Source organism: Erithacus rubecula, assembly GCF_903797595.1.
Source record: "Erithacus rubecula genome assembly, chromosome: 20".
NCBI lineage: Eukaryota > Metazoa > Chordata > Aves > Passeriformes > Muscicapidae > Erithacus > Erithacus rubecula.
Genome location: NC_136672.1, coordinates 969641 through 983633, shown reverse-complemented (window position 1 = coordinate 983633; position 13993 = coordinate 969641). Strand labels below are relative to the sequence as shown.

The following is a 13993-nucleotide window of genomic DNA, read 5'->3' as shown; positions in this document are numbered from 1 at the left end:
AACCTCCGGCACACGCTCCGGAGATGGCGATGGGAGTGAATTAGGGACAGGGCGAAAGGAAATGTCTCTTCGTGCGTTTTTAATGGCGAAATATTAAATATGTAGGGGCCGTGGGGCTCCTGCTGAGCAGCGCAGCCCAAGGCCATGAATGTTTGATGGCCACGGCAGCGGGAGCATCTCCGGATGTGCGGAGAAACGGGCCGGGACACAGAGCCCAGCCCGGGAAAGCACAACGGGAATGAGCCCTGGGAATGGGGAGCACAGCGGATGAGCCCTGGGAATGGGGGAGCACAAAGGGATCAGCCCTGGGAATGGGGGAGCACAGGGGGATGAGCCGTGGGAATGGGGGAGCACAAAGGGATGAGCCCTGGGAATGGGGGAGCACAGGGGGATGACCCCCGGGAATCCGAACGTGCTGACGAGGATGCGCTCGTTATCGTTATCAATATCGTTATCACTATTGTTATTGTCCTTATCACTATCGTCGTCACTATCGTTATCCACACGTCACGAGGGCGATAAAGCCTCGCTGGCAGCGCCCCGAAGCTGCTCCTGTGTTTTGTGCCCGATTTGCGTCACCGAGCGCACCCCAAAACAAAGGGACAGGCCAAATCCTGGCGGATCGGGGTGGGATGGGCTTGGACGGGGCTGCTGGGGAGGGAGAGGCTGCGCCCACCGCGGCCAAAACAGCGACAGTGCCAGCACCGCCAGTGTCACTCGGGAGCGGCGACATGGGCGTGGGCAGGCAGGGCAGTGACTGGTGCCACTGCTCAGTGCGGGGTTTGTGTGGCAGCAGGGAGGGAAGGGAGGGGTGGGGACAGCTCTGGTTCTGTGCAGTGCACATCTGCACGCTGAATGTCTGCACCTCTATACCCTGCACATCTGCATCTCTACAAGCCCCTGCCCCTGCAAACCCAGGGCCGCATCTGTGTCCCTGCATCCCGCACCTCTGTCCCTGAACACCTCCCCTGCCCCCGTACCGCACACCGGAACCGCTGCGCCATCGGCCTCGCTGCCCGCAGCACCGGGCACCCCGCACCGCCGCACCCCGGGGGCAGGCTCCGCTCCCCGGGCCCGCAGCCCGGCACCTCTCTCCTCGCTCCCATTTCCTTCTCCCATTTCCTTCTACCATTTCCCCTCAGTGCGCTCTGGGCGCCTGCGCGCGGCGCGTCCGGGCGGATCCGGCGGAAGCGCGGCGAAGGTTCCGGGGCCGCGATGGCTCCGGACCCCTGGTGAGCGCCGGGCCGGGCCGGGGGCTGCGGGCCGGGCCGGGCCCTGCGGAGCGTCCGGAGCCTCCGAAGCCCGGCACGGGCGGGAGCGGGGCCGGGCGGGGCCGGGCTGTGCGGGGTGGGGCAGTGTGCCTTCCCAAATCCATCCCGGTGTGCGTGTGTGTTTTGGGGGTGCTGTGCCTTCCCCTACCGGGATCCTTTCTCAGAGCTATCCCAGGCTTTGTGTGTGTGTGTGTGTTTTGGGGGAGCCGTGCCTTCCCCTCCCGGGCCTTTTCCCGAGTCTTATATCAACCCGTCCCAGCCCATCAGAACCCAGCCGATCCTAGCGGGTCCCGTCCCACCCCATTATCCCATCCCAGCCGATCCCAGCGGGTCCCGTCCCGTCCCGTCCCAGCCGGTCCCGGCTGCCTCCCGTGGCCCCGGGCTCAGTCCCTGCTGTGCTCCCAGGCTCCCGCTGCTCGCCGCCGCTCGCCAGCTTGCCCAGGACATCGCCGAGAGGATCCAGGAGCGGAACCGCTGCCAGCGGAGCGGGGAGAGCTCGGCCAAGGTGCCCCGGCAGGGAGGGGTTCGGCGGGGGGCTGGGCTGGGTTTGGGTGTGCCGGGTCCCGGGAGAGCGGCATTCCCGGGATGGGGGCCCTGGAGAGCGGCATTCCCGGGATGGGGGCCCTGGAGAGCGGCATTCCCGGGATGGGGGCCCTGGAGAGCGGCATTCCCGGGATGGGGGGTCGGGAGAGCGGCATTCCCGGGATGGGGGCTCGGGAGAGCGGCATTCCCGGGATGGGGGGCCTGGAGAGCGGCATTCCCGGGATGGGGGCTCGGGAGAGCGGCATTCCCGGGATGGGGGCCTGGAGAGCGGCATTCCCGGGATGGGGGCTCGGGAGAGCGGCATTCCCGGGATGGGGGGCCTGGAGAGCGGCATTCCCGGGATGGGGGCCGGGAGGGGCAGGAGCCGCGGAAGGGGCGGATCGGGCCGGGCTGTGTCGCTGTCGCAGGTTGTGTTGCACGGCAGGAGCCCAGCGCCCGTGTGTGTCCCTTGCTGTGTGTGTAAAGGGAAGCAGAACGCTCTCCGGGAATGAGCAGTGGCTTCCCCGTCACAAAGGTCGCGTGGGTTCGCAGCCGTGGATCTCTGCAGCAGGGCTGGATAGGGGAGGAGCTGTGGCGGGGCTGGGCACGCACACCCTGCTGCCCGCTCCGGCTGCTCCTCCTGGCTGGAGCTTCCCAGAGCTCAGGGATGTTGGGATGGAGCTGTCCCGGAGTTCAGGGATGTTGGGATGTTGTGATGGAGCTGTCCCGGAGTTCAGGGATGTTGGGATGTTGTGATGGAGCTGTCCCAGAGGTCAGGGATGCTGGGATGCTCAGCAGCTGCTCTGTGCCCTCTCTCTGGGAACAGGGAGCAGATGTTCCTTCCCCAGGGCTGGCTCCAGCCTTTTGCAGTGGCTGCAGTTCAGAAGGAATAGGAGCTTTGCAGCCTTGTTTTAGCTGCATTTCTAACAAAATACAAGCCCGGAGTTATATAGGAATTAGAAGCAGCAGTTAGAGCTTACCCAGGAGTGTTGTGTTCTCCATGTTTTCACACTTCCTGTTCAAGGAATAAAATAAGGTTTTCAGGATGCTGCTTTCCATGGGGCTCCAGGCCTTGTCCTTCAGGATCAGCTTTGAGTCATTACCTGCTCCCTTGGCTGTGTTCAGATGAAAATTACTGTAAGCCCTTGAGTTGATAGTTTATGCTTTATCTGCCCCCCTCTCTAGATTAGGTCTGTAATGCAATGCTGGATCTGCTGGGTCACTCACTTTGCTGAGAGGCATTCAAATCAAATGTCATTTTTGAAATGTTTCCTTGGAAGAAATTCTGAGGAAAAGTGTGTAGGCTGTGCACAACAATCAGTGCTGCTGAATGGCTGCCTCAGTTCAGCAGGAGTTGAGAAGGAGTTTCAGAAACCCCAAGGTTTGAGAGCAGTATTTCCTGCTTTCAGGATGGTGAAGTATCAGAATTGTGCAGATACACCTCAACAATAGGAGACCAATAAAAAGATTGCTGCTCATCTGTCTGTATTTATAGAGGGCAAAGTGCTCACCTGCCATCAGTGCCACCTCTGAGGAGTCCAAACCCCAGGGAAACCTGGGGTTGGTGTTGGAGCCTTTCTGGGGCTGGAACTCTCCCAGGTTGTGTTTTATGGAAACATTGCACGGGTGACTGACTTCTCCATAAAATCATTTGTCCCATGCCCTGTGTTTTCCAGCTTCCTTTAATCCATTAAGAGGTAAAGGGGGATATTTGGCAGTGTTTGATTCTACTCTAAACAAGTTTCCAACAAGGAGAGAGGTGTTTTCATAACAGAAGTGCCTGTTGAGAAATCCACAGCTGAGCAGTCGCGTGTCCTGTGCTCCTGATGTAATGTAGGAAAATGGCTTTGTACAATATTGGCCTTTTAGAGAGAATGTAAACAGGTTTTTATTTATTTTTATAGTATTTTGCAATTAGCATGCCTGACAAACTTCTTGCTTGTTGCTGAGCCAAAAATAGAGCAAAAAATTTAAAATGGAAAAAAACAAACTGTGAGGAAAAATTTTAATCCAGCACTTACCATATGTGAACTTTGCTCTATTAAGCTGATCAAAACTTCCATTGGTTTCTTTTCATTTCTTTCTACTTCTTTCTAAGTTTTCTGTGAAAGAGGTGAAATCTTTTGTTCTCTCACTGCAGTTTCTGGTGAGGTGGCTGCATTTTGTGACTGTTTTGGCCGTGTCACCTTTGTGCTCTGTTGCTGTTCTGGGTCAGTCAAATGCAGCACTCTCCACCTGGAGCTGAGAACAAATGAGAAGACCTTTAATTACCTGATTGCAGAGGCTTCAGCATTCCCAAAATTGCTGATCCCCCATCCTAGTTGGATCTTCTGCCATGGTGGTGTTGGGTGCTTTGGTCCAGAGGTGGATTTTGGCCTCAGCCTGACTGCATCTGCTCTGTTGTATGTGGTGGTGTTTGAGAGCAAACCTCCCTGGGCACAGAGGTTTGATCTTCTGAGGCTCTCCTGCTCCATCCAGTGCACACACCCAGGCAGGGTCTGGCAGCACTGGCCCTGCAGAGAGCTGCTGCTGCTGCCTCTGTGTCTCCAGGAAAGCAGGACTGAGTGAGAGCAGGTATCTGTTCCCAGTTCCCCACAGAGCAGCTGGGGTTGCTGCCCATTGTAAGCCACAGCTTGTAAACAAGAGGCACAGCAAGTCTTAATTAGGATGACTTGCATTGGTAATTGCAGTTAGAGTGGTTTTTCTGCATAACTGGAGTGAGAAGAAATAACATCTAAGGAGGAAAAACTCAAGAGGATAATGTGAGTTTGAGTTGGGAAGGGGTGGGGAGAAAGCAGGAGGATTCCTTCAAGTCTGGGGTTTGCATCAGGGAAGGATGCCTGAATTACACTTTTACTGAGAACAGACACATCTGAATCTTGGGCAGGTCAAGGAGAAAAGATTGGGGGTCCTGGGTGCTGCTGAGAAGGGAAATGGAACAGTCTGAATTTCTTTGGGGTGTTAAGTTTCAAGTCTGGAGTTCAGTGCAGGGAATGTGTGAACCTGTAGCAACCTTCTCTCTGATCCTGGTAGCTGGGAAAGAAACCCAGTGGCAAAAGAAGCTGGTGCCTGTATTTTCATTGCAGATCAGAGGAAAGAGCTGGAAATTTATCTGGAAAATATTAAAATGTGCTGAAATGTTTTGCCCATCTAAAAAAAGTGTGTTTATAAAGACTTGAAAGACAGCTTTCCATATTCATCAGCATTAATGTTTTAGAATTGTGTTTGTGAAACCATTGCATTGTTTTGTAAGCAGCCTGGCTCTGGACAGGTTCTCTGGGGTTGCAGTGGAGCCCTTCACACCTGTGCAGTAAAAGTGAAATGCATTGTGATGAAGCAGTATGAAATTCATGCCAATCTGACAAAGTGACAATCTCTGTGTTCCCCCAGGTCAACGTGGCCATCAGGGCCTCTCTGCAGAGCCTGAGGGAGAAGATTGAGCAGCTGAGGGAGCTGCTGCTGCGGGCGGTGTCCACACGGCAGATGTATCTGCAATCCCTGCCCAGGCCACGCTGGGAAATGGGCTCCCATTCCCCTGCCACACCAGCTGGGCTTCCCCTCATTCCCTCTGCAGGTGACTCTGTCACCAGAACTTTCTCTGTGCTACTGGTTGTTCTTTTCATGGCAGCTGCAGCACAGGGAGAGCTGGCACCTCTGGGGTGCTGAGAGAGAGCCTGGCTCTGGTCTCCTCTTGTCACCTGGGCTGAGAGGAGCTTAAAGACATGTCTGAGCCACCTCAGAGCTGCCCTGGTGCTGTCTGTGCTCTGCAGGCACTGCTGGTGTCTGAGCAAGGTCACTTGTCCAGCACTAAACTGGTCAGGTGACATTTTCTCTTGGCCAGGCCTGGCTAAAAGGAAGGAGGAAGCTTTATTCAGGCTGTGGGCAGGGCTGGGGTATCCTGGCTTTTGACTGACTGAAGAAACAGCAGGGCTGCAGTTTCAGATTGATCAAAATGCAGCAAAACACACCTTGGGAAGAAATCACAGATTTTCTGCTGGGAGTGTTACCCACAGCCAGACTGTGCTGGAACAGTCAGGTTAAGGAGTCAAGGTATGTCCATCTCCCTGAAAGTATCCAGGGGCAGTCTGGTTGGAGGGAGGGATGTTTAATTTGAGCCTAGCACAGCAGAAATCCCTCCTGAGCCCCAGCCCTGAGTGCTGTGCTGATGGCCAGTGCTGGAGCTGCCCTGCCCAGGGGTGCTGGAGCAGGCAGTGCAGCTGCTGTGGCAGAAAACACACACAAACCAGTTCAGCCACTGCTGACCCCACTCAGCAGGACTTGGGAGAGAGTTAGAAGTGCTTCAGGATGTCACTGAGGTTAATTTTAGAAAGCCTGCACAGCTCCCCTCTGGAAGCCACAGCTCTTCAGAGGCACTGTGTGAATTGTTGCTCTGCTCACCAGTGGCTGTCGGGTGCTCTGCTCCTGAATTGCAAGTGAAAACAGATGCTCAAAGGAAAATTTGGGTTTTTCTCTGATCACTTGGCTGGGAGCTGCTCCCTGGTCTGTGTGAGGAGCCTCCAGTGAAGTGACATGAGAAATGCCCTGCTGATTTTAAAGGCTGTGTTCTGCTTGGCCCTGCCCTGGTGTAATTTGGAGCTGTTTAAAGAAATCTCATCCTTCCCTGAGTTTAACCTGTGTGGTACTGTTACAATGTCAGGGTTAGAGACCGACAAATGAACCAAAAATTACTTTGGTGGGATTTTGGAGGGGGGTGTGCTATTCTTAATGCAAATTTGGCAGTAAATGTCCATTCAGTTCTCTAATTACATTGAGATAACGACTTAAAGTTCTGTGTCCACTGTATGAAACCTTTTGTTTCAGATATATAAAGATCAGAAACACATTTAGAATAACAGCAGGTTTCATTCAGAAAAATGTGACCAATCCTCTTAGATCTTGGAGCCTTTTTTTCTGTAATTTAAAATGGTTAATTTGGATGATCAGGAAGTCTGATTTATTTTAAGAATGTATAACAGGTATTATTTTATACAATGAAATGAAAACTTTTCAGTGCTTCTGAGTTTGGTCCTTAACCCAGAGCCACCAGCACACAGCTGGAGGGGGACAGGAGGCAGAATTTGGTGGATGATCTCCTGACACGGCACAGACAGCTGGAGGCATCCTACAGGAATGAAGGCCCGGAGCCAGACATGAGCAGGTATGGCACTGTCCCCTCCAGTCCAGCAGGATCTGAGCCTTGAGTGCATCTGAGGTGACACTGAGCTCATTTACCCCTGCAGGGAACACAGGGAGATGTATTTGCTTAGAAATGGTGTGGTTTTGTCAGTGACAGCACATTCCTGGCAGCTCTCTTGATGCCTGGAGAGTCTCCCTGGGGCAGAGGCTGGGCAGTGCCACAGGAATCCAGCAGGGATTCATGCCAAGGCTCCAAAGGATTCCCCTTGGGCAGTGCCAGGGCCCGGCCGTGGCTCCACCCAAGATGGGCCCAAGATGGATCCCAGTCACGAGTTCTCACACTTGCATCACTTTGGCTCCATTTCCATCTTGGCTTCACTGTCCAATCCCAGCTGCAGCTCCTGCACTCCCATCCTCCCACATTCTCTCCTCCATTGGCTGCTGGTTGCACTTTTTGGGGCTGAAGCTGCAGCGTGTCCTTGGTTGTGGGGCTGGAAAAGGATTGTTTTGTGTGCCTGAGCTGGGAGGAGAACTTGGGACACTTTGCATGGAGTTCAGAGTCACACACCAATGCAGTGCACAGTCTGGAAATATGAAAGCTGAAACCTAGGCATCACTCTGTGAGTGGTGACTGTTGGGCATTGATTTTGATGATTTCAGCTGATGCTTTTTTGCATTCCTGTGTATATTTGTGTTTGCTGAGGGTCTCTTCAGTGAGGCTGAAGGGGTTGGGTTCAGTGCTGGAATTCTCTGGGTTGTTTGTTACACCCAAAGCTGAGCTGCCTGTGCTGCCCAGAGCAGCTGTGGCTGCCCCTGGATCCCTGGCAGTGCCCAGGGCCAGGCTGGACAGGGCTTGGAGCAGCTGGGACAGTGGAAGGTGGCCCTGCCCATGGCAGGGGTGGCACTGGTGATCTTCAAGGTCCCTTCCTGCCCAGCCCATTCTGTAACATGTGATTGTCATTTGTCATCTTTACGTATCCAGACATCAGGGCAGCACCTGCTGCAGGTGATAAACCTCCAGACTGGGCTTGAACCCAAGCAATTGTTCAAGGTTTGGATTCTCCAGAGCTCAGTGCAGCTCCTGTTGTTGTGTTGGCTTTTAAATCTATCAGTGAGAATCATCCAAAACATGTAAAACAGCGAGCAGGCAAAATGTGGGACTGTGATGTAGGAGAGCTCTTGTGTCCCCTGCTGAGCAGTCCCTGAGCTGGCATGGCTTTTGTGGCCATCCCTGCTGTGGCAGGGCAGTGTTGGCAAGGTGCTGCTCCAGGGATTCAGCCTTGGGTTCCCCAGCCAGAAGGTGCTGAGGCAAACAGGAGGAAAATACCAAAATCCCTTGATAATTTCAAGCTCTGTTAGAAACGATCAGGAATCCAGTATTTTTCAGCAGAAGATAACATCAGAGAGAATATTTATTTGCTGGTGTTGCAAGAGCTGATGTTTTATAGTTCTCTTTTAACTTCTTTTATTAAAAATGGATAAAACTGTGCCAAATATTCTGTGGGGTGAATTCCCACCACATCCATGGTCTCCCTTGTGGGTTTGGTTTTCAGGGATACAGGCAGAGACAACTCAGGCCCTGAGTCTTGTGTCAGGAAATCCAACTTTGCTTGTCTGAGCCTGGGCTGTGTGTGGGTCTGTAGGGAAGGGGGTTGGAGAGAGCTTGGCAAGAGTTTGGAAGGAGTTTGGAGGGATCTTGGAAGGAGTTTGGAAGGAGTTTGGAAGGAGTCTGGAAGGATCCTGGCAGGAGTTTTAGTAGGACCCTGGCAGGAGTTTTAGAAGGACCCTGGGCAGGACCCTGGCAGGAGCTGGTGTCAGGCACAGAGCCCCCAGGGTCTGCAGGGCTCAGCTGCCCCTCCCAGCTCAGGGTCCCTCTGAAATCCTTGCAGGGTCCTGGCCCAGCTTTGGGATTCCAGAGGTGGCAGAGCCCAGCCTGGAATGTGCTGCAGCTGACACTCAGCTTTTCCCTGCATTAGAAAAATCAGCACCTGGAGTTTGATGAAGCTGAGCAGTGACACTTGCCTGGCTTGTGCTGCTTTTCCATATCTAATCCAGCCCTGATGTGACAGCCCACAGTGCCCAGGTCCTGTTCTTGCCAGCAGCCCTTCCTTTCATTAACCTTCCTGCACCACTGATCACATATTTATTGTCCCAGGACCTGGGGCTGGGAGGTTCTCCCTGGAATTAAGCTGGTTTACGTTTGGTCACCACTCAGTGAGTTTTACATCCTTTGAAAGCTGCTCTGAAGCTGTTTCTGGGATGCAGGGCTGTGCTTTAACGCTCTCAGGGTTGATCCCAAGTGACAAGTGTGAGCAGGAGGCTCCATGGCTTGGGGACACATTCCTGCCCCTTCCGGCCCTAATTAAGGTGCCACTGGGATTTTCCAGGGAAGGCTTGTGCTTTTTGCATGGCTCCCCTTGAGCAGGGCCAGTTCCATTTCCTTTAATTGGGTTTTAATAACAATTCCAGTATCTTCTGCCCCCTTTTCTCCTTGGGAGAGATCTGTGCAGGTTGTTAGAACAGGGGCTTTAGTGGGGCAGGATTGCCAGGGTTTCATTCCCTTCCAAAGGCAGGGGTGGGAAAGCAACCAGGAATGTTGACTTTTGGGATGTCACATGTCAAACTTTTAGAGTATTTAAACATTTGTGGACACAGAGGAATGGGAATATTCCTGCTCCTGTCTGGCCAGGTGTCAGGCTGGAGAAGTCACCAGAAAATCAATAAATTAACTGGCCTTCCTTGATGTCTCCTGGAATTCCTCAAAGATGGAGACTTCTGCTATCTGTGGGACACAAAGCACCTTCATAAGAGCCGCCCTGAGTACATTTTATTATTTTTTCTCTTCAATGTGGGTCACCATTTTTCCTGCTGTACATTTTCCTGACAGATGGCAGATCCAACAGGAATTTTGCCTAATGCCAAACAGGTTTCAGTCCATGAGTACCTGGCTTCAGGTGTCAAATGCTTTTGGGAATTTGGCTGTTGTTTGTGTGGGGCAAATGCTCTTTAGGAAATAAGATCAACAAAAGTTGTTTAGGTGCCTCTGAAAGTCCTTCCTGGTGTCCTTCCTCCCATTTCCTGCTGGAGCCTCCTGGCTGCAGCTGCAGCATCCTGAGCTGGGATGGGGCTGGCCTCAGTTCTGGGGGGGTGGATGGGAAGGGTGGGAAAAGAGGCAATTCTCCATCCAGGAGAGCATCTGAGTCCCAGGATCAGATCTAGGGCTGAGCTGGAGCTTTCCAGGATTAATGTGCCTTTGGCTGTGTGTGGCCAAGAGTCAGCATGGTCATGATTGTCCAGCAGCCTCCTCAGCCAGCACATGCAGCTCCCAGTCCTTGAAGCAGTGGGACCAGTGAATCCAGCCACAGGGAAATGGTGTCAAGAGCAACATGGAATTTTCTGGAATATGGGAATACCAGTTTTTGTGCTGGTGTGGCTGGAAGTCCTCTGCCAGCTGCAGGGAATGCTGGAGGAACCCCATCAGGAGAGGTTCTTGTGGGTAAATCTCTACCTGGGATGGTAACTGGAGGGTATTTGGAAGTGCCTGTGCTCCTGTGACCTCTCATGGGTCTTTGGAGAGATAGAGAGGGTTTCTATTTTGTATGTTAAAACTATATTTATTTTATTTCTTAACTTGGAGCTTCCTAAAGATGTAGAGTGAACATTGTGAGAAAGTGCCCCAGTCCTGCAGCACCCCTGTGGGGAGTGACCTGTGAAGCCAGGCTGGGGTGCCCTGGGTGCTTCAAAGAGCCCCTCTGTAGTTCAGGGAATGTTCAAGTGATCATCCACCCAATTGTCATATGACCCAGGTTTTGTTTAAGACTCAGTCTTGCTGATCAGTCTTGTAAAGCCCTAAGCCTTGATGTGTGGCCTTGGCCTAGAGTAAGTGCTGGTTGAGTAATCTAAGTTACTTGGGAGGTGTTCTGAGAATTATCAGTGAAACAATAAGACAAGCCCTCCCTTGTTAGGCAGTGACAGAGCTCCCTGATTTTAAACCCCATCACCTTTTATACTCAGGCACATTGCTGAGCCCTGTAATTAGTTAAATCTGCTCCCATAATCAAAAGCCATCCCCACACTCCAGTGCTCTGTGAGGCTCCTCAGATTTGCTTGATTAACTTGGCGGAGGCAGTGGGTGGCTAATTGGATAAGCTTTAATCTTCACACCAGCCAGGCGAGGCAGGGCAGGATCAGAGGCAGGAGGAAGTTCTGCTGTGTTGTGTGGGAAGGTAGTTACCAAACATGTCACAAAGATTATTGTAACGAGCAGACCACTTGTCATGACCCAACCTACAAGAATAGGGCAGAGCACTGGTGGGAGGGGGAGAGACAGAGCTGCAAATTATTTCAAATTTGCTTGCCTTGGCTGTTTTTTAACAGGCAGAAATAGTTCTGCTCTTTTTAGCAAGCAGAGAGCTTTATGTTCCCTTTGCTTTAGTTAAACAACTTGTCAGATGTTGTTACACTGGATTTTGTGTCCTTCTAATTGAACTGAATTGGGTGAGCTGCAGTGATGTTTCCACCTTTAGCAGTGTAATGTTTCGGTCATGTTCACAAGCCTGGTGCCAGTTGTGAGACTGGGAGATAAAAGAGCATATTTAATCCCCCAGAGCAGGGAGGAAAGCTGGGTAATGTGTAAAACTGCATTCCAGGTGTGTGTAAGTTTCTCTAATCAAGCCTGATTGCCAGCCTTGACAAATACATGGAAATCTAATGGAGGTGCAGGACTGGAATGCAGAAGAATCCCAGCTCCTCTCTGGTGCTGCCCTTGGCACCCAGCTGGTTGTGGCACAGCAGGGCTGGCTCTGCTTTGGTATTCAGCATCACTGGGGTGGTTAAGGGAGAGGTTGAGATTTATAAAAACTGCTTTTTAGTCACTTTTATTTTTTAAAAAAGTTTTTCTTTTCACTATTTTTCGTTCTGAATTCACCTTGGGCTGGAGTGCAGTGGCCAGGGAGAGGAGCTGCAGAGCTCTCGTGTGGGATGATTTTCCAGCAGTGCTGCTCCATTCCATGGCCAGGAGATGTCCCCAGCTCCCCAGAATTCCTCCAGGAGCCCCAGCCCCAGCTCTGGGCTGTGCTCAGACACCCTTCACGGCCAGCAGGGCCCTGAGCCCTCCTGGCCCCCTGCCCCTGTCACAGGGAGCTCCTGCCCTGGGCTTGGGCCACAGAGCCCTGTCCAGCAGATGTGGGCACTGGGCAGCATCAGAGCATCTCCTGCAGAGCAACTCCATCAAAAACTCTATTAAAACACCAAAACAACTGCAACATTCCAATTTACATCATGGTGTAGCTAAAATAATTGAGAATTTGATTGATCCTAAAAGCCCTCTCTCTGTTTTTGGGTTGTTTGTGGAAGTGCTTTGGGAAAGAGCAGGGAAAAGATAAAATAGGAATGAAATACAGAGTAAAGAAAAGAAAGCAGAAGCTCTCACTTGTAAAGATTTGTGGGGGAAGTAAGCTTAGCATGCCTCCCCCTAAACCTGAGCTGCAGTTCTGGGTTCAGGGGACTCTCAGTCTGTCATGAGGCTTCTCTTGGAGGAGAAACCAGTGAGGAGCTGAAAGGCAGAAAGCAGAAATCTGGTATTGAGGAAATATTTAAGTGGGGTTTCATTTTACTGCTTGGATTTATGTGTCCTGGACATGGAAAACTTGTTTTCTGTGGTCACCAGGGAAGTGTCTGTAATGTGAACAATCTCAAGTCATAATTCTTTGAAAAGAAAACCCATTATTTAATTACTTTTTCATTTAAGAGTGTGTGTTCCTGGCTTCTCATTCAGATTGATGCCAGACTAGGATATGCAGGAAGGGACCTGTGTCCATCTACAGTTCTTGAAATTCAAGAATGTTCCTGGTTAGGTTTTGTCAGAATTACAGGGAATTAAAAGTCTCATCTGATTTGCATCTCTTAACAAGTGGATCTTTCACTGTTTGAGGCTGTAGCAGTGTTTTTATCAGTTTGTGCTTTGTTCACGTAGCAAATACAGGAATAATGTAATTGCCAGGAATGTTGTGTGTTCTACATGCAAACAACATTTTATATGGATATATTATACAGTCTGTGGATATGTCATACAATCTATTTATCCCTGTAAAATGAATTCTCTCCTTCCTTAGCACTTCCAACCTGTGAGATGGATTTGTTGTTGGGGATTGCCTTTGGCTGATTCCTGCTGGGTTTGCACAGAGCCCCAGGAGTGCTCAGCCCTGTGTGCTGCTGCCTGCCAGGGGCTGGAAATCACTCACTGGAGCTCTTTTCAGGTCCAGCCTCATGGCAGGAGGGGCCAAACGAGGTGTCACCAACCCCTGGCTCTTGGAAGAGTCGGAGGAGACCAGAGGACTTGGCTTTGATGAGCTCAGGCAGCAGCAGAGAAGGATCATTGAAGGTACAAGAGCCTTTGTTGTTTTGGGCATCTCTGGGACTCACAGGCGGAGCCTTTGTTTGAACCCCAGCACACCAAGCTGTGCTGAAGTTTTGATATTTATAGATGTCAAACACAGCAGTCCCAGGCACTTTCTGTATTTCCAGGAGCAGCATTGTGCTTGCAATGTTCTTAACTGGATGCAACTTAAATGAAATTGTGCAAGTCCTGATTTTGCCCATATTCATGGTTTTGGTGTGCAGTGTGATCACATAACTGCACTGGGTGTTGGGGTGTTGCTGGGTGCATTAAATGTCTTGTTGAATTGGAGCAGGTAGGGTATTAAGGTCAGGTAAGAATTAACTCATCCAAGAAGGGTCTTTAGGTTTTGGCCCTCTGCACCCATAGGGAATCTCCAACTTTGGAAGTGGTGGGAAACCTCAGCCTGAGGAGGTCAGTTGGTTCATGAGGTCATTTCTAGACAATTAAATATTGGCAGGGATGGAATGAAATCAGTCTCCAGGTAAAGCCTGCTTCACTCTGCCTGGGAACACCTTGTGTGCAGCTCAGGAGAACCTGTCTAGTCCAGGAGGAACCTCAGCTGTGTTTTTAATTACATTATAGGTAATTAAACTGAGACTGAAGGAGGTGTTGGAGGGCTGCTGAAGTGAAGGGTGTCCTGGCCACTCCCTTTGGGCATCACTGC

The 13993-nt window shown here is 51.4% G+C and overlaps 1 protein-coding gene across 3 annotated transcripts in view; it reads left to right on the top strand.

Moving 5' to 3' along the window:
- Positions 1-1121: 1121 nt before the first annotated feature.
- Positions 1122-13993, top strand: part of STX8 (syntaxin 8) — an 86193-nt gene continuing 73321 nt past the window's right edge. For all 3 annotated transcript variants that reach the window (XM_079323185.1, XM_079323186.1, XM_079323187.1), the window contains exons 1-5: positions 1122-1232; positions 1677-1776; positions 5184-5278; positions 6841-6951; positions 13187-13311. In XM_079323185.1, the coding sequence (XP_079179311.1) occupies positions 1216-1232; positions 1677-1776; positions 5184-5278; positions 6841-6951; positions 13187-13311 (448 nt within the window). In that variant the 5' untranslated portion in view covers positions 1122-1215. The remainder of the gene's footprint in view (positions 1233-1676; positions 1777-5183; positions 5279-6840; positions 6952-13186; positions 13312-13993) is intronic.